The sequence below is a fragment of the Canis lupus genome, chromosome 37 (assembly GCF_048164855.1).
Source record: "Canis lupus baileyi chromosome 37, mCanLup2.hap1, whole genome shotgun sequence".
Taxonomy (NCBI): domain Eukaryota; kingdom Metazoa; phylum Chordata; class Mammalia; order Carnivora; family Canidae; genus Canis; species Canis lupus.
Window position 1 is genome coordinate 6,905,349 of NC_132874.1, and position 21,124 is coordinate 6,926,472.

Consider the following 21,124-nt stretch of genomic DNA (forward strand, 5'->3'; position numbering starts at 1 on the left):
TTTTCATTGATTAAATTAGATATAAAATTAAATAGGCTACCTGTAAAATATTTTCTTACCTTTGTATATACAGAAACTTGCGAAATAAAAATGTAGAAAATTTTGAAAAAACAAAGAATGATATTCACTTCAGTTTTTTTTTTTTTTTAAAGATTTTATTTTATTTACTCATGAGAGATAGAGTGAGAGAGAGAGGCAGAGACACAGGCAGAGGGAGAAGCAGGCTCCATGCAGGGGGCCCGACGTGGGACTCGATCCCGGTTCTCTAGGATCATACCCTGGGCTGCAGGCGGCGCTAAACCACTGTGCCATCGGGGCTGCCCTCACTTCAGTTTTAATGGGGAAAACAGACTTTAAAGTGTATCTCTGTATATACAAATAAAAAATATATTTGTTTTTTTCAACCAAATGTTGAAATAAAAAATCTGTATGTTTTATGTTTGATATTCACATATGGCATAATAGGAAAAAAAAATAAGCTTGAGTTATTCCTTTTAGTATTTATTCATGGAAGCTTTGAGGAAAATTAATATAGGGCATAATGTTTTAGTTATTTGAAACAAAACAAAATTTTCAGTTAAAAACATATGACTTCCTCTTAAAGCTTATTAACATTTTTCCATCTTTAGCCAATGAATCTAGCAACTAAATTACTCTGAGAACATTAATTGCTGAGGCATTCTGGAAAACAAGTTACCTTTACTGGATCTCAAACTTTTTTTACATTCATTTTAAATTATCTTATTCTAGGGTACCTGGGTGGCTCAGTCGGTCTAAGTGTCTGCCCTTGGGTGGGTCATGATCTCAGGGTTCTGGGATGGAGCCTCACATGGGGCTCCCTGCTTAGCGGGAGTCTGCTTCTCCTTCTCTCTCTGCCCCTCCCCCTGCTTGTGTTCTTTCTCTCTAATAAATTAATAAAACTCTTTTTTTTTAAAAAAAAAAAACTATCTTATTTTAATACATTTCTGAACCTGTAAGGATGAAATTAAGTTGAGGTTCATTTGTGTGAAAGTAACACAAATCTGAAATAGACAGATGGCAAGCATCAAATCTATTCCATGGAAAAGGAAGGAAAACATAGGGCCCCCAGTGAGCAACAAATTAAGAAAATCAGGGTAAACATGAAGCTTCTTTTGCTCACAGATATTTAAAGGTTGTCTTCTTTTCAAATATCCAAGGATTTCTCTTATAAACACAGGTAATACCAGATTATTATTCCCCGCCCCAGTGTCATCTGAACCTCTCTCTTCAAAAGAAAAAGAAAAAAAAAAAAAAAAGGTGATATTTTAGTTTCCTACAGTCATTTAAATCCTCCAAGGTTCCCCCGCCCCTGACCCCATCTTGAAAAACTCCCCATATTTTTTAACTTGGAAGTTATACTACGAACTAGTTGTGTTAAGGCAGACAACAAACAGAGCTGCATTTTTATAGATACTGGCTGGTAAATTGAATACTTTGTGAGAGAAATATCTTACCACTTGTGCTGGAACTTGTACCATTTTTGCTGCAGGAGTTCCTGGTCTGGGATAAAACTGGTTAATAAAGAGGCTTGGAAATTTGTAGTCTTCCACAAGTTTCACTGTTTCTTGAAAATCTTGATCTGTTTCTCCAGGAAAACCACAGATAATATCTGTAGCAAGGGTTATTCCGGGAACTCTAGAAAATAACATGACAAAAATGTAAAAAGCTGAATACAATCCACAATTATTCTATTCCTTTGACATTTTAAATGCCATTATTCCTCTTAAAACTAAATTTTATTTTTTAGGAAAGGGGCATTTGCAAAGAGTTTTAGAGTCTTAAATACTAAGTTTCTGAGTAACAGTGGCCCCTGTCATCCTCAAGGGACACTCATTTTTAATTCTTTTTAATGTTCTTTTTTCCTATATTTTAAAACAGATGCTTATTCTATTTCTGGATTTACTGATTTTTAGGCAGTATTTAGTAACTTCTCTACTACGGTAAATGAGGATTCAATCCATTAAACTATCCTATCCCTCCCCTCTCAATGTAATCACTGCAGAGTTTAAAATCAATCAATCACATTTCCATTAGTATAACTACAAAGATACTGTTCACTGTGGCGCCAACTGGTATATGCTACTATCATGTTTTCTTTTGCTACAATGTTTAATTTTTCCTAGAATTAATAACAGTCTCTCTTAAAATATTCTTGCTTCATAGTCTAGGTACCTGTGTTCATGTTTTCCACAAGCTCCATCAGATTGATCAAAAATGAATACTATTTTCTAAACACTCAATGGACTATACATAATTCACTGATTCTATTTTTTAATTCTGGAAATGCCACTCCTACTTTCTTTGTGTGTTGAACCAGTCATAATGTCACCCTTGAATGTTGCTCTTCAGTCGCCTTTTTCCCCACATTTCCCTTCTTCCTGAATCCTAAGTATTCTTACATCTCAATTACCCTTTTCTCCTTAATTTTGTAGGAGCATTCTTTCAGAAGCTTCACCAAAAGGCATGCCAGGGAAATTTTGTTGTTATCGTCTTAGCATATCTGAACATGTCTTAATCCACACCACTGACTGATAGTGAAAAATATTATCATCAGAATTTTTTTTTTTTCAAGCTGGCAAGGTTGTGGATGAGACGTCCTGATTCACTTTGATACAAGCTTCTTTATGTGTGCCCCCACTCTCTTTTTGAAAGCTTTTAGGATATTCATTTTATTCTCAATGTTTTAATTTTTTAAAAAAGATTTTATTTATTTGACAAAGAGAGAGCACAAGCAGGGGGAGTGGCAGGCAGAGGGAGAGGGAGACGCAGGCTCCCCGCTGAGCAGGGAGCCTGATGCTGGATTCGATCCCAGGACCCTGGGATCTTGACCTGACCCAAAGGCAGATGCTTAACTGACTGAGCGACCCAGGTGCACCTTCTTCAGGTTTCTAAATTTCATGATAATAGGCCTTGTAAATCTTTGATGAGGCATGTAAATCTTTGTACAGGGGCACAATCCAGACACTCACAGTCTTTAGGTCTAGCAAATTTTCTTATGTTGCCATTTACTCATTTGTTTTAGAGATGCAATATCTTTCCTCATCTTTCTAAAGATACTAATTAAAGTTTTTCACAAGTTTTCCTCTGCTCACTGTAAGTGTGACTACTTTCTCCAGGTCCCTCTCATTCATGGCTGAGACTTGCCATCAGTTAACATTGACTCTGCCCTTTAATATTAAAGAATAAATCACCGAAAGCTTCTCATCACATGTCGTTGGGTAACAGGCTACCCTTGTTTTTGATAAAACCACATGTTACCCTCTTGGATGTACTTTCTCTGTGGCCCTTGGAGTTCTTCCATAAGGATATTTTACCCTGTACTAACGATGCAATAATAACAAAATAACACAAACAGTATTCACAACTACAATAGACTTCTCAATCCATAAACAACAGGAAAAATAGCCTCAAATATCACAATCTATAGATACCTAACCATATCAAAGTTTTCTATCCCTTAAATGTAGTTCTATATGGATGAACAGAACAAAACAATTTTTCTCATTTAAATATATTAGATTTTGGGAGCATAAGAGAGAACAAAGAATGTGACAAAGGAAAGTCGAATTGTTGGCTGCCTAATACAAATGGCATCATCAAAACAACAGCTTTCTACACCTTGTTTGGATAACACTTTAATGCCTGTGTGAGAGGAGAATGACATTCATATTTGAAAATATTTCTGTCCTGATTTCCACTTAGTCTCATCTAGCTATTAATTTGGCTGACCTTGAATTAGTGAGATAAGTTCCAAAGGCTGGAACTTTTCTTTGTGATGGTAAATTAAAAAAAAGCAGTAATATGCATAAAAGAAAAATGAAACCATATTTGAAAAAAAAAATTTTATTGTGATGCAAAAACATTTTCTCCTTCAAGGGTGATTACCAAGATTACATTTTAAAGTCATAAGAGACATGTTTACACAGTAAGCTCTAGATAAAAAGACCATTTTCTAGACTCACTAAAAGCTTGTAGAATAGAAAAAGTATGTCAATAATTTTAATTAGCAAATGTTTACACTTGACTTATAAATCCTTTTGAACAAAAGAAATCCACAACTAAACTCTAAGTAATAGATCATAGCAGAAATGACAGAGAAGAGTCCATCTCCCCTAGGAAATAAAAAAAAAAAATCTTAGAAACTGCCTGTGAAATATTATAGAAACCAAGACAATTGGCTATTGTCCTACGCTATGAATTGCAATGAACCTGGCACTAGATCATGGGGTATTCCCAAAGGAAAGTACCTTACTGATTCTCCCTCCCCCCAATCCTCCTTGATCCATGATAGCTGAGCTCAGTATTATGCAACACCTGCTTACTTTGGCATTAAGATCGCCAGTGAGAAAAGACAAACCTTTACAAAAGTCACCTTAAATGTTTAAGAAGGGCATGTTCAATTTGTGAATATATTTGATAATCTACACAAAAAGCTTACAGATAACAAAGGAGAGAATTAGGTAAACTATGAATTTGTGAAAGACCTATGTTGGCTAGTATTTAAAAGTAAAAGCAATTTACCCTTGGTGTCCAAAATTTGGTGTCAAAGTATGTAAGAATATAAATTGATTGCCTATAAAATGTTTTCAAAGTAAAGACTACACTTTAATGTTAGAAGAGGCTCATCTATACATTAATTTTATATATGCAAATGATGCTTCTTAAAAACAATTTGGCTCCTTAGATGAACCAACTAAAAAGACTCCTATTTACACTGTTAATTTCCCTAAGTAAATAATTCTCTTCAGTTCATAAGAAAATCAAGAAAGTCTGAAGTGGACCTAATTCTAAATTAATTGCATATGATTTAAGTGGCTAGGAGGAAATTATAAGGAGTGTAAAATAGAACATTAATCCTAATATTTAATATGTTAATTGTAAATGCTGTTTTTGAGAAGCAATGCATTTTCAAAATACTAATTTTTTTAAATGATCATTTCTGCACATGTACTGAAGCCGTGAGTCTAATGAATATAATTATCAGGTATTCTATATTTTTAAAATTTAAAAGATCTATATTTATGTTTTCATAGCAGTATTGGAGAATAATTCTGAAAGAAGATGAAAATGAAAATGTTCAATTAGCTTAAATAACACATACATTCTGACCCAATATTTTTTCTGACGTATACAAGCTTTTTACTAGCAAAATGGGTTCATTAAGTAACTTGGGAATAGAATTAATGAGAAAGATTCCAATTATGCATCTGCCTTGGCAGAAGCAGTGCTATGATCAGTTATGCAAATCTATCAGTAGGATATCAGATCTCTTTGCTGGCCCTAGGCTAGAATTTAAGAGAGCCTCAAACATTTAAAGACTTTATTATTTACTATGAATAAAAAAATAAACACATACACACATCATATTTGAAATACTACTTAAAATGTACTTTAATCTTCTCAAGATTTTTACTTGCAATTTGGTGTTCTACTGGCAAAAAATGAGAAAACGATTCTATTCTTGCTTTAGAACAATAAATGAATTTCAAATCCACACGTAAAAAAAATTAATACTAATATACATGCTATTTATCTCAAAAGAAAGAAATAAAAACAATCAGAAAAAGAATCAGATACATTAAAATTATTAACCATAAATGCATGATTAAAAGAAACTTTTTTTAAAGTTCTGAATGAAAGTAAAAACATCTAAGTCTATGGGACACAGCTTAAATAAGTGCTTAGAAAGAAATTAATGGATTTAAATGTCTGTGCTAAAAAGAGGTAAACTCAATGATTTCAAGCTTTCACCTCAAGAAGCTAAAAAAGAAGCAAATCCAAAAAATAAAAAAATAAAAAAATAAAAATAAATAAAAAAGAAGCAAATCCAAAGTAGAACAAAAAATAAATTACTAAATAAAGGTTTAAAAATAAATCAATGAAAAAGAAAATAAAGAAAAAAATCAATAAAAGATGTCTTTTTGACATATAAACAATAAAATTACTAAACTATTAACTAGACTGAGAAGAAAAAATAAGTCACAAATGACCAACTTTAGGCATGAGGGAGGAGGCTGTACTACAGATGTTATCAATATTAAAAAAAATACTAAGGGTATATTTATTATAATTTTATGTCGATAAATTAAAATTTTAAGCTAAAATGAGCAGATTCTTTAAAAGACATAAATTACAAAAACGACTCAAGAAGAAGCAGAAAATCAAATAGTCTTTTATCTATTGCAAAAATTGAACTTGTAATTAAAAATCTTGCCACTAAAAAAAAAAAAAAAAACAATAGAAAACAACTTAGGCTCAGATGGCTCCACTAGTGAATTATATCAAACATTAAAGAAAGAATAAAACCAATTCTATGGAAATTGTTCAAAGAGATGAAAAAAGAGCTCATTGTGTAAGCCCAGCAGTAGACAAAATACAAACCAGAGAAAAAGATCAGAAATAAACTCCAGACTGAGATTTTTTTAAAGATTTTATTTATTTGTTAGAGAGAAAGAGCGAGAGAGTGAGCATTCATGCACTCAAGCAGGGTGAGGAGCAGAGGGGAAGGGAGATTATCTCCAGCAGACTCTGCACTGAGCACAGAGCCCAACTCGGGGCTTGATCCCACCACCCCAAGATCATGAAACCAAGTGTCAGATGCTCAACCGACTGAGCCACAGGCACCTCTAGACCAATATCTTTTATGAACACAGAGGCACTTAATAAAATATTAGAAAACAAGCCGAGAAACATATAAAAAGGATTATTTTCATGATCAAGTTTTAATTCCAGGAATTCAAGGTTGGTTTGACATACAAATTAGCTAATGCAATAAGCCATATTAAAAGGATAGAAGATGACCCTATGGTCATCTCAATAGATGCAGAAAACTCAGCTGACAAATCCAACACTCATTCATGATAAAAACTCTCAGTAAAAAAGGAATAGAGAAAAACTATCTTAACCCAAGAAAGAGTTTACAGCTATTATTATGTTTATTGGTGAAAGACTGAATGCTTTTTCACTTAGATTAGTAACAAGACAAGGGTGTCTGTTCTTACTTCTACAACTCAATATATTACAGAGGATCTAGTCATGCAAGAAAGACACGAAGAAGAAATTACAGGCATACAGGTTGGAAAAGTACAAGTAAACTAATTTTTGCAGGTCACATGATTTTGTCTATGGAAGCTCCAAGAAATCTAATGAACCTACCATTATAAGTGAGTCTAGCAGAGCTCAAGATTAATATATAAAAATCAACTGTACTTTTTATATTAGTAATGAACAATTAGAAAATGAAAAGAAGGAAACAATTTCATTCACAATAGCATAAAAAATACTTAGAATGAATTTGGAAAATGGAAGACCTATACTCTAGAAACAAAGAACTGAAATCTAGGGGTGCCTGGGTGGCTCAGTTGGTTAAGTATCTGCCTTCAGCTCAGGTCATAATTTTAGGGTCCTGGGATCAAGCCCAACACTGGCCTCTCTGCTTGGTGGAGAGTCTGCTTCTTTCTCTCCCACTGCCCTTTGCCAAACCCAATCCCTGCTAATGCTTGCACTCTTGTGTGTGCTCTCTGTCCCTCTCTCATAAATAAATAAATAAAATCTTTAAAATAAGTAAATAAATACCTAAATAGATGAAACAATATACATATTTTCACAGATTGGAGGATTTTTTGCTGTTAAGATTGCATGTGTCCTCAGATTGATACATAGATTCATTGCAACTGCTATCAACATATCAGCATATTTTTCTGTAGACATTGATAAGCTGATTCTAAAATATATATGGAAACACAAAGAACTTAGAGTGGTCAAAGCAATTTTCTTTTTAATTGCCCCACAAGGGGAATTTTCCTGATGGCACTAGTTTATTTCCCTCTTAAAATGACCAACTGCAATTAAATAAAGTGAACATAACCTCAAGATTTTATTGTCTTCATAACAAAATATGAAGCTTAGAACTGGATCACTTAGCCCATTCCCTTCTTATCTTCTCCCGGTTCAAAATGCTTGGATCTCTAACAGTTGGGCTCAGCACATTCAAGCCTCAGCACAATCTCCTTTGTAGTTTTAGCCTTTTTTTCTGGAAAATTGGCTTAGTCTGCCCACCACAGCCACTGTGCTTCCTGTCATAATGCTGCTTTCCCTGGGCATAAAGAGAATCTTTGCCTTTCTTGTACTGTGTTACTTTGTGGCATTGATGCTTGCCACATTTCTTGCAGAAATTCTGGCAGGTTTTAGGAACGTTCACCATGTTTGCAAGAGCACAGTCGGCACAGAAAGCACAATTTTGATAAAGAACAAAGTTGGTAGAATGGATGAATCTGGCTTAAAGACAGTAATCACAACAGTGTGGTATTAGTATAAGGACAGATCAGTGGAATGGAACAATACAGAGAGTCAAAAAATATACCCATATTTTTATGGTTACTTAATTTTCTTTTCTTTTTTAAGTTTTTATTTATTTATTTGAGAGAGAGGTAGTGAGAGAGCACTAGTGGGAAGAGTGGAGAGAGAGAAGAAGACCCCTTGCTGAGCAGGGAGCCTGATGCGGAGCTCAATCCCAGGATCATGACCTGAGCGAAAGGCAAATGCAAACCAAATATCGATAAAAATATTTGTATCCAGAATATATCAAGAACTCTTATGGCTCACAAATAAGAAGACAAACATGGACAATGGGCAAAGGATTTTAACTAACACTTCACTCCAGAAGATATATGAATAGCTAATAGGTGCATCAAAAGTTGGCTCAACATCACGAATAATCAGGGTAATGCAAGTTAAAACCATGTGCCATGAAACACATCCAAGAGTATGGCTACACTGAAAAAAGACTGAAAAATAAGACATTGATGGGCATCTAGAGAAACTAAAATCCTTATGCATTGTAGGTGGGAATTCAAAACACTGCAGTCACTTTGGAAAATAGTGTGGCAGTTTCTTAAAACCTTAAACATAGGGGTGCCTGGTTGGCTCAGATGGTTAAGCATCTGCCTTCAGCTCAGGTCACGATCTCAGGTTCTGGGATCCAGCCCTACCTCTGGCTCCCTGGTCCCAAGGGAGTCTGCCTCTCCCTCCTACTAATGTTCTTCTCTCTCAAATGAATAGAAGATAAAATCTAAAAGAAAAAAAAAAGTTAAACATACTCTCACTATAACTAAGAAAGTTTACTTCTTAGTTATCTACCCAAGAAAAATTAAAACATATGTCCACACAAAGATTTCTATGTGGATTTTTATTTCGGCATTTCTCATAATAGTTCTAAACTGGAAATAGTCCAAATGTCTGTCAACTGGTAAATGGATCAACAAAATGTGGCATATCCATACAATGAAAATTTACCTACAAAGGGAAGAGAACCAGCTATATGTGCACCACACAGATGAAGCTTGAAAAACATTCTTTTTTTTTTTTTAAGATTTTATTTATTCATGAGAGACACAGAAAGGCAGAGACACAGGCAGAAGGAGAAGCAGGCTCCCTGCAAGAAGCCCTATGTGGGACTCGATCCCAGATCCCTAGATCATGCCCTGAGCCAAAACAGAAGCTGAACTGCTAAGCCACCCAGGCATCCCTGAAAAATATTCTTAATAAAAGAAGGAAGTCACAAAGGACCATTTATTGTCTGATTCTATTTATATGAAATTTCTATTAGAAGCAAAACTACAGGAACAGAAAACAGATCAGTGGTTGCTTGGGTCTCTGGGTGGAAACACGATGGGACTTCAAATAGGCAGTTAGAAATTTTTTCTCATAACTGATTGCATCGTGATGATGGCTGCACTAATTATTAATTTAAAAGAATCTTCAAAGTATATACTTACGTTGAGTGCATATGCATGGTATCTAAAGTATATCCATAATAAACCTGTTAAAAGTGGGGGAAAAATATACTATTTTGTGTCCCAGCTATCAACACTTAACATCATGGAATCATTCTGCTCATCTTGAGGGAGGAAATTTAAGGAGAAACATGACGTCTTCAAGTAAATTTGAGAAAATCGAGAACAATCTCAGCAGCTTTAAAATTATCATCATGCTTTTACGAAAACCAATTCTTTTTTTTTTTAAGATCTATTTTAGAGAGAGAGAGAGAGAGAGTGTGTGTGTGTATGTGTGTGTGTGTGTGTGTGCTTGAATGGGGGGCATAGAGGGAGAAGGAGAGAGAATCTTAAGCTAACTCTGCACTCAGTGTGGAGCCCAGTGCAGGGCTCAATCCCACAACCCTGAGATTGCAACCTGAGGTGAAATCAAGAGTCAGATGCTTAACCACTGAGCCACTCAGGTGCCCCATGAAAAACAATTCTAAGTGATCTGAGTGAAAAGAGAAAAAACACGTGATCATTAGGATGAGGGTGAAAAGCCATAATGAGTCGCTAAGACAAAGACTAGTGAGGTGATGGCTCATCCCTCATCTTTAACATGGATATCTGGGAGAAAAATCTCCCCTTGCATATATATATCTAAGAGGCTCTGTTACCACTGAGTTGCATACTCCAGGGCAAATTACTTTACCTTAGTATGCTTTGGTTTCCTATTCTCTAAAACCGAGCTAGTAAAAGTCAGTACTGCTCTGGCCAACAACTGCCACACAGGGCCTGGTATGTTTTAGCAATTACTAGCATAACCCTGTCAAAGAAATAATAACTGCCATCTCTTATACTAAGTGCCAGGTAATGTGTTAGCAACTTGCATGTTCCTTAGTACAACTTCCCAATATGGTAGACTCTATTTTAATATGAGACCCAGAGAAAGTACCATCAGGGAAATAAGATTGAGAAGAAAATTGCCCATATTTGCAGAATGACTAAATGATAAGGCAGTCTTATTTCTATCCATATTACTGAAGTCATGGATCTGAGGTACTATAAGCACTGGTGGATCATAAGTTTTCCTTAAAAATATTCAGAAATAATAATATTTGCAAAGCAATTTACTACAGTAAGTAAAACTTGCCTGTATCTTCAGAATTACATTTTAAAGAGAGGGTAATTGTGGTCTCAAAAGGTTAAATGTTTTGTCAAAGGTCACCAAGCTGTTGCTGGAGGGATCATAATTCAAACCCAAACCTTTCCACCTGGCTGGCACTCTTTCCATCACTCTTCTCTGGTGAACAGAGAGGCATTTAAAACCTAAAGGGTTATATGCTAAATTTATTCTTCATAAAGACATCTTGTTTTTTATCATTATCATCACTCATCAAGAAACAGGTAGATGAAATTATTCCTATTTCCAGATGGCTTAGAGGGAAGCAGCAGCAATAGTATTAGCAGAAAGAAACTAGAATTTAAATCCAGACAGATTTGAGCGCCTAGTTCCTAGCTAAATTATCACAAGTTATGTTACTATTCAGAGCCTCAGATCACAGTTTTCTACACAATGGGGATAACAACACATCCCTTCCTGGATTGTTGTGAGACAGAGTGAAGTAATGAATACAGAGCACTTATGACAGTAGCTGACACATAGTAGATGCTTAATAGATGTCAACTTGCTTTTGTGTTCCTTTTTTTTTTTTTTTAAGATTTCATTTATTTATTCATGAGAGACAGAGAGAGAGAGAGAGAGGGGCAGAGACACAGGCAGAGGGAGAAGCAGGCTCCATGCAGGGAGCCTGATGTGGGACTCCAGAATCATGCCCTGGGCAGAAGGCAGGAGCTTAACTGCTGAGCCATCCAGGGATCCCCTGTGTTCCTTTTTTTTTTTTTTTTTTTTTAAATTTACTTAATTATTTGACCCAGAGAGAGAGAGACACACACACACAGAAAAAAATAAATGGGGGGAGGGGCAGAGAGAGAAGCAGACTCCCTGCGGAGCTGGGAGCCCAGCATGGGGCTCGATCCCAGGATCCTGGGATCATGACCTGAGCTGAAGGCAGATGATTCACCAATTGAGCCACCCAGGCGCCCCTGCTTTTGTGTTCCTTAAGGAACTAGTAGAAGTGAGGAACACCACCACATCATATACCTTAAACCTATACTCCTTCACCTTCTACTACCCCTATGGCCCATATTCCCGCTCATATTTCTTTTGTGTTTTGTGCCATGTATATATACTAGTAGAAAATTATATAAAGAGTATATGATCAGCATATAAGAGACAAATAGAGTTTACATGACACAATCCATTTGATATTTTTTATCACAGAAAAGAATAGGAAGACACCAACATTTGGTGAGCTGATTTATGTGTAAAGTATAAAAAAATCCCCAAATGCTCTAGATATGAATAATATCCTGCCTATAGTGCTACCTGAAAAAATTCCTAAAATATCTAATGAGGGAATTATACTAGTATTAGTTTGCTTCTGGAATTTTAATCATGTTAAAACTGCACAAATGAAAACTGGTTAATACTAGTTGAAACCTTAAAATTAAATATAAATAAATAAAGTAAAAATAGCTCAGGTAAGTTTTTACTTAATAATTGGCTTAATTAACAGTTCTGTATATAATTTTCTGTTTGGTGAAATCTGCTCAAATGAATACTTATCTATCTGTGCATCCATTTGTCTAACTGTCCATCCATCTCTCCATCCATCCAGCTACTCATCTATCCATTTATTGCTCTCTCTATGGTACTCACCATTTAAGTACCTAGAATCACTGTCCTACTATAAACTCAAAAAAGGGTGGTGTGTATGCATTTCAGGTAGGCATGCTTATAAGGAATAAGAGCTAAAGAAACAAAATAAAGAAGTGCCAATGCCAGTACAGTCCTTTCTTTATGTCATTCTAGGATTTCTTTTCTTGGAGTCTGTGGACTCCTTAAAATTGCATGCATATATTTCAGGGGGAAGGGACTACAGATTTCTTCTGATTTTTTAAAAATATTTTATTTATTTATTCATGAGAGACACATAGAGAGAGGCAGAAACATAGGCAGAGAGAGAAGATGGCTCCCTGTGGGGAGTCTGATGCGGCACTTGATCTTAGGACTCCGGGATCATGACCTGAGCTGAAGGCAGATGCTCAACTGCTGGGACACCTGGGCATCCCTGATTCTTTTTTTTTTTTTTTAAGATTTTGTTTATTTATTTGACAGAGAGAGGGAGGTGGAGGGAGAAAGAGAGCGCACACAAGCAAAGGGAGCAAGAAGGGAGAAGCAGGCTCCCTGGTGAGCAGGGAGCCCAAAGCAGGACTTGATCCCAGGACCCCAAGATCATGACCTGAGCTGAAGACATATACTTAACTGACTAAGCCACCCATGCAACCCAAGATTTCTTCTGATTCTTTTTTTTTTTTTAAGATTTTATTTATTTATTCATGATAGACACAGAGAGGGTGGGGTAGGGGCAGAGACACAGGCAGAGGGAGGAGCAGGCTCCATGCCAGGAGCCTGATGTGGGACTCGATCCCGGGACTCCAGGATCACACCCTGGGCCAAAGACAGGCGCTAAACTGCTGAGCCACCCAGGGATCTCTCTTCTGATTCTTAAAGCCTTCTGTGACCCAAATAAGATTAGGAGATATATTCTGCGAATGTTTCTTGATCAACCAAAAAATATTAGGAAAAAAAGATAATAGGTAACTTGACCTAATGACAGAGGGTATTAGGCTTTTTTTTTTTTCATCCAGACAGAAAAGGTTCCTTTGACAAATCTGAGTGAAATCATCATCTCTGCAGTGGTAGATTTAGTATAATCAGAAGCTGAGTTACATATTGCTGTTTTATTCATTTATTTTGTTTGCAAATAAAAAATGGTCAGAAGGCTGTAAATTTCATAAAGTTTAACCTAATAGAAAGTCAGTGACATCAAATGGGTCCTAGTCTGTCAGTTATTATACTACTTTGGACATGATGAAAATTGGTGTTACCCCACCATCTCTTAGCCTCAGACTCATATATTCTTAATGGTATTACTGGTGCTAAAAGTCCAAAAAGTACATTTGGCTCTTTTGGCAGTTGGCCTCCTGTCAGGTCTTGAGAAAGGAGGTGTGACAGGAGATGAGAAGCTGGCAGCAAGGAGAAGCTTGGGTGTCTCTGACGGTGGTCACCTGCTGTTGGGTCGCTGGTCCTGGGTTCCAGAAACACAAACTCTTCCCTTTTGTCTCCCTAGCCTGCCTGGCAGGAGTGCTTCTTTCAGTAGTTACTACGCTCTGATAACCTACCTTATCCCTTCCCATCTTTACTTCCACAATCTTCTAGCTTCTGTGCCCTCCACTTCCTGTATTAAATATCCTCTGGTAGGTACACGTGGCCTAGTTTTCCTTCCTGACTGGAACTAGATCAAACACATCAAACTCACCAGTGTCCATATGCTGTGACCTTGATGAAGTCACACCAACACAGACCACATTGTCTTGGGGTAAAGCAACAGATTTGAAATAAACGGTAAAAAGACAGGGTTAATAAAACCTCAATGCTATTTGTTTGGAAACTGAGGACAAATAATATAAATGCTTTCCTGTAAATGAGTATCTGTGATCTTCAAACGAGAGCTCGCAAAATTTGTGACCTTTAGAGAGGAGTTTACATCTATTTGGTTGAAGAAACTATTTTCAAATATTAGTCAAAATCTACAGCTAATTCACATATAAGTGATATTTATAGCCAAAAATAACTTTAAGGCCTCTCCTAGAGAAAAATGTAGCAGCAATAAATTTTTAAAAAATCATTACCTCTTTTCAAAAGTAATAAAACTACTTTTAATATGCTAAACACACACACACACACACACACACACACACACACACACACACACACACACAGAGTCCAGATGGCTTATTTTGTTTAAATGTGGTATACTTTTAGTTTTTGGAATAAAAACAAGGTAGTACGTCTAAGACAGGAAAAGGAAAAAGTGTATGAATAGAAGGAAAAAGAACTTGCTAAGGCTCTGTAAATCTCTGGATATTCTGAGAAATCAGAATTTAAAGTGGTAGAAAATAATATATTAAATGCCGATGGTAGAAACTGATTGAGTATGTGGGAAAGTACTTCTGAAACTTAGAAAGAGAAATGACATTTACAAAGGGCAAAAACAGGGAGAGGGGCCACGTAGATGCAGGTAACACCAAAGAAGTTAGTGTCATCTATCTATTACATTACTAAACCCAGTATAAATTATGAATACACAGTTTGGCTTCAAGTGAAAAACAAATGAATCATCACTGTTAACTAAAAATTAAATAAACACTGTGTAAAGTTAAGGTTTTTTTTTTTTTTTTAATCCCATAACACTACTGCTTGCATTCCATAGCAAATATTTTGGAATAAGCACAAAGCCTTACATAAGACAAAAGATATTGTTTTAAAAAGTGTAAGTAGGCATACCGGATAATATTGTTATAATATTTAAAAGGGACCATATTAAATCTCAGAATTTTTACACATCTGTTATTAAAATCATTTTATGATATTGCTGGTGGAAGTGAAGGTATTTACTATCTATGGTACTGTTAACACAATTCTTATATGAGTTTTTCTGTTTCTATGGTAACATGAATTATAAGGTTCAATGAAGCCAGATTCAGTAATGTGTATTTTTCTGTTATTCAAGGTGAAAAGGAAATGAAACATTTCCAACATTCATAAACTGCAGCAAATGTCTGAATTCCATTTAGAGATAAGATGATAATTACTAAAGTAATTAGAATTCTTCCTGGATGGAATTATTTTGCACACAGTGGAAATTTAGATTTGGGAATGAAAGCAGGGACCAGAGTATATTCAGCATCAGTAATTAATTACAACCCAAACCAATATGGTATTCTGATACCTCGGAACAGACTATACCTTCTTCTGTCTGCTTCTGATGACAATGCGAAAGAAAACTGGTCTCCCCACCCCCATCCCTTAAGTCAGAAAGATAACGTGGGTGAAATCATTTTATTCAAGAGAAAATCCAATTACAGAAATAATCAACTTTTCCTTCCTGCTTTATTTTTTTTTCATATTTGAAAGGGCATTCACATTAGCAGAGCCAATTAAACGAATATCAGGACAGGGCAAAAACTATAAAGTTAGGCAAGTTTCTTATATCTTTTAAAATTAAACTTTGAAAAAAACACCCACTTATTGAAATTTTAGAGACTCACACCCAGATCATAGTATTCTTTAGTAGGGAGGCATGATTAGAAGGTGGCTAAATGTCAGGTCTCAGAAAGAATAATTTCTAAAATTATATGGTAATAATGCCATTGCCTCTAATATCCAGCCCATTATAAATAAGAAATCAGGCAAATTCTTGTTTTTAGTGGAATTGTTGTCATCATCAAGAAATGGTACTCAGAAAAAAAAAAAAAAAAAAAAAAAAAAAAAAAAAAAAGAAATGGTACTCAGAGATATTATATTTCAAGTCTTATGCCATCGTAAAATGCAATTTGCATAGCAGCATCACAAAGAATACTGGAAAAAAAACACGAAAGAAAGTGAGCATGGGACAGAAGCTATCAACTCAAAACGCGGTATAGCATCATTCACAATTACATTCTTTATTCCTTATTAGTTGAACCCTCATTTTGTTTGGTTTAAATTCAGCCTACCCTAAATAACATTATCAAGAGTTGGCAAACTATGGCTGAATGATCAAATTCAGCCACTGCCTGTTTTTGTAAATAAAGTTTTATTTGAATACAGCCATGCCCACTCTTTTACACACTAAGGCAGCTTTGGCTACAAGAGCAGATCTGAGTAATTGTGACAGTTGCCAATTGAGATCATGCAATTCACAAGGTCAAAAATATTTATTGTCTGCAGGGAGCCTAGCTAACCATGCCCACGACTCTAATTTTTGTTAAGTACCCCCAGAGATGCCCTAGGGTGAATCTAAGAGACAGAAGGCATGTCTCCATCAACTTTTTCCGCTGTCGCCACATACGCACTGATAAAATTCAAAGGAGGACTTCCTCCCTGAGTGATCCTGGTCCATCACCTATGAGTATCCATCCATACGAGTCAGAGCTATAGCCTAGTTCTCAGATGAAATCTTCCCTGATTTTCTCTCCGCATCTCAACTCAGTGGCACGCCTTCCTATACACCTCTGAGGGCACCGTTATGATCTGGCCTGGTACCTTCCACATTTGTACCCTTGTCTTATGTCTCCACGTAAAGCATAAGCATTTGCTGGTCAAGGATGGGGTGGTGCTCGGATTCTTATACTCTACAGTAATGAGGCAGCACACAGAGTTCATGGTGCCCGATGACTTAAAGGTGAAGGGGATGGGAGAACAGGACAAAAAGAGCCACATGAATAAACAAACTCAGTAAGGTAACAGGCTTTACTCACACCTATTACTGATTAATCTCCATTTTACCTAATACCAATCTCAGTATTTTACTTGAAAGTCCTAAAGGTGAACTTCTAGCCTTTATCTATCTGGTAGGGGAAAAGAAGAGGCAATTCAGAGGGCTTTGTCAGTGGCAGCCTTCTCCCTGGGGTAAAGGCTACACAGCTGCTGCCTCAGTACTGGCCTATTAGAATTGGCCTGTCCTGCTTACAATGAAGGCATTTTTCTCAAATGAGTATTGAAAAAAAAGTGTGTAAGTTACTAATAGCTGTTTCACCTTAAATTTCTATTTCTAGAAATAATAAAATACCGACAAGGGATCGATGCTTATTTTAAATGCCCTGAGTTTACGTGCAACTTTTGGTTTAAAATTGCACAGAACGAGGTGCACACTGGAATCCCAGAAGTTGAAGAATAAGACTGGGAAGAGGAGTCTTCATTCTAATTCTGCATCACAGTTGCTCTGTTTTTGATAATAAATCCCACCATTCAAACATCATCTATCGACTAAATGATATGTTCTTGGCAAAATTCTGGATAGTCAAGATCCATGAGGACTGCTGTGGCAGAGAGACAACAGGCAGTCATGAGTCCTTTCTGTACATAACACACACAAAACGTGTCCGGTCGTTAGGCACTGCAGTTTTTATGTTAACAGCCTGTCACTTTCTATGACACTGCCTGTTGGATTCCCATTTGGCTCAAATCTCCAGCTCTAAAAGGGCAATTCCGCTCAGTCTCACGCCCCGCTTGGCTAGTCTATCAGCTGCAGTTGCTCCTAGCCTGGCATAGTCACACAGCACTGCCTGAGACATGTTTCACCAATCCTGAACACACCTCGAGGCTCTTCTTGCCAGAATAGTTCTCTGGGAACCATCTCACACCACCCAGGTCAGCAGCACTGGGATACTGGGCATTGTTGCGATGCTGGTGGTAGCTGACCCTAAACCAAAAAACATTTCAAAACCCAAGAAGAAAGCTACTACACTAGGGAACATCAGGACACTACAACAATGCCCAAAGTTATTGTTTAGAGAAAATCACATTCATGAACTACTCACACATGAACAAGCTTGATATCGGGTTGATACTGTGGCATTTTTGACAGCAGCCTCTCTGACCTTTATTGAGCACAGCACGTTGCCAGGCACTCAGTTAAGTGTTTTTCATAATACTGATTTATTTAATCCTCAGAGCAGTTCATGAGATATGTAATGTAATATATTCCCCATTTTATAGATGTGGCAATGGAAGCACAGAGAGATTAAGTAACTGTCTGTTTTCAGAGTCTATGATCTTAAATGATAATGTGCCTCCCACTGATGTTGGGCAGTGCACACAAACAGTGCCAGATACATTTATTCCAAAAGGCCTCCTTTCTCAGAAACAGTAACTATCAGGTATCCTCATAGAGTAACTTGTTTGAGACTCTCATCTAGGAGCATGAATGCGAGCAGATGACCTCACAACTACTAAACCACAAAACTACCCATTTAGGATTATCTTCCCATCATTCCTCAGGTATTCAATTATTACTCCCATGTTAAAAAAAGGCCTCATGTACTTATCCTTTTAGCCAGTGAGAAGAAACGTAGAGAAAAATATCCTTACCAGATCTCCTATCGGCACCACCAGTAGCCCACGAAAAAATTCGTGACAGCTCAGATTTTATCACATACATTTACAGTGGTGCCAAAATGAGAGAAGGAGATAGGGGCCCATGAGACTAGAAACATTAATAGACAGAACTAGCCTTTGGCTCAGAGAGGCAGTGAGAAAACAAGAAATCCTGTTAATTTTTAACACTTCGCATCATGTCCCAAGCCATGCAGCATCTAGAAAGTCGTCCCAATTACATCATCTTTGGCAAAAGAATGTGAGGAATATTTTAGACAACTATAGTGATGCTTGATACCAAGTCCTGAATGGTTCAGAGCCTGGCACAGAAGCCAAAGAATCTCTGTATTTTACATAATTCAAATCCAACCAATGGCTGTAAAGACCCATGAAGGGTCACATGCTGAAACTCCCTTTCCATGTTATGTCACAAACATCAAAACAACCCTCTGCGAAGGAAGCAGTGATATGTTTACTTGGCAGAGGTTCAGGTAGGTGAAGTATTTGCACAGAGGAATCAGGCTTTGAACACAAACTATTGCCTCTCCAACCTGCTAAACTGAATAGTTCTTAGGAATGATAGCCTGTGCAAAGGATTTTGTTGCTATGATGTCAGAGAGACCAGTAAAGGAGAAGTTGTGTCTGTGACCACCAATGTTAATGTCAAGTGTGACAGTGCCTAGTAGGCACCAGTGTGCTAAGGTCTAGTAGAGAGAAGTCTGATTTAAAGATGACTTGATTCAATCCAGCTAACACTAATTGAATACCTACAAGTAAAGGGCCAAGAAAACAGAAGCAGAGTCCAGTAGAGGGCTGTGCACCATTCCCAGCCACCGACAGAAGTAAACAGTGATGTGTGATGGTGTCAAGCTCTACACAACACAAGGGAGAGACTGGGATAAGGATGGGAAGTGGAATAAATGGGATTATGAGCCGTAAAGAAGATGAAATTAGGGACAGTACTGGGGTGGGGGTGGGGTGTGGGTAGGGCAGGAGGTGGAGCAACAAGGAAAAAATGCAGAGGTCTATGGGCATTTTGCAGAATCTGCGCATTACGAGCAGATGAAACAAAGCGTGACAGCATTCGAATTTATATTCCACTTCCACTATGTATGTAGCTCCAATTACAGAAAGCAGTTCCTTTAGCAAACAGCTTTAACAAAATAAATTTCTGATCAAAACAGTAAGTGAAGAGACCCCAGGTGGTAAAAGACAGCCAATGACTCTTATCACAGCTGAGTGTCCAACACATGGAGCTGTGTCGTCAGGAACAGGCTTCCTGCACAGAGCCCTTTCCTCAACACACAGTCACATTCTCCAAGTAGCCCTGAATAAGAATCGTCTTTAGTGACATGGTGATATTTTCACAAAATGTTAACATAAACAAGCTGACTATAAGAGAAAAATCACAAGAAGATGACATGGAGAGCAAAATGCATATACTGGCATTAAAATAGGGATAGTGAACAGAATGATTTCCAGAGATAGGAGAGCACAGGGATACCACATATTCTTAAGTGAGTCCACGATGGTTTATAGAAGGAAGGAAGGGTGGTCTTAGAGGTATTTCTACCTAGGAAATATCTCTGAGGACAGTAAAATGGGAGGAATAAGGAATCATTATCACACATATTTGGGCAGCTGAAAGAACTGTAAATGTCCCTGGAGTTCATCTCTCTGGTGAAAAATTTTTTTTATATGCTGGCAGATGAGTAACTTGGGGTTTTGATGGCCTCTCAAAGAAAATTCAACTCAATCAACAGTGTCAATTAAATTGACAATAAATTTAATCCATAGTTTATTTAACCAATATCATACAAGGAGGCCCTTCTATGCCCTTGCCCTCTGCTATATAAAGACGGTAAGGTGCTACCCCTGCCTTTGAAGATCATTCAGAGAGACGTCAGGTGTACACCATCAGAGGCAGTAGTGGTAGCAGTAGCAATAATATTATTAGTTACAGAAAACATGCACATTGTATTTTGTGCCAGGCACTGCTCTAAGTGCTCTCCATATATTAAGTCATTTAATCCCCCTAGTAATCCTATACTACTAGCAATCCTATACTAGTAGGTACTAGTATCATCGTTGTCTTCCAGGAAGGAAACTGAAGCTCAGTAAGGATGGATGACTTCCCCCTAGGACATGAAGTTAGTAGATGACAAAACTGTGATGTGAATCACAGGCATCTTGGTTTCAAATTCTGAGCTCTTCACTCCACACCACACTATTTCCCCATAAATAACCATAATTTGAGGCACAGTGATTAAGTGCTACGTGAGCACTGTAAATAAATGCTACA

At 36.9% G+C, this 21,124-nt stretch overlaps 1 protein-coding gene across 9 annotated transcripts in view; it reads right to left on the reverse strand.

Moving 5' to 3' along the window:
• Positions 1 to 21,124, reverse strand: part of CDKAL1 (CDKAL1 threonylcarbamoyladenosine tRNA methylthiotransferase) — a 663,683-nt gene that overhangs the window by 183,132 nt on the left and 459,427 nt on the right. For all 9 annotated transcript variants that reach the window (XM_072813956.1, XM_072813952.1, XM_072813953.1 and 6 more), the window contains one exon: positions 1,476 to 1,656. In XM_072813956.1, coding sequence (XP_072670057.1) covers positions 1,476 to 1,656 — 181 coding nt within the window. The remainder of the gene's footprint in view (positions 1 to 1,475; positions 1,657 to 21,124) is intronic.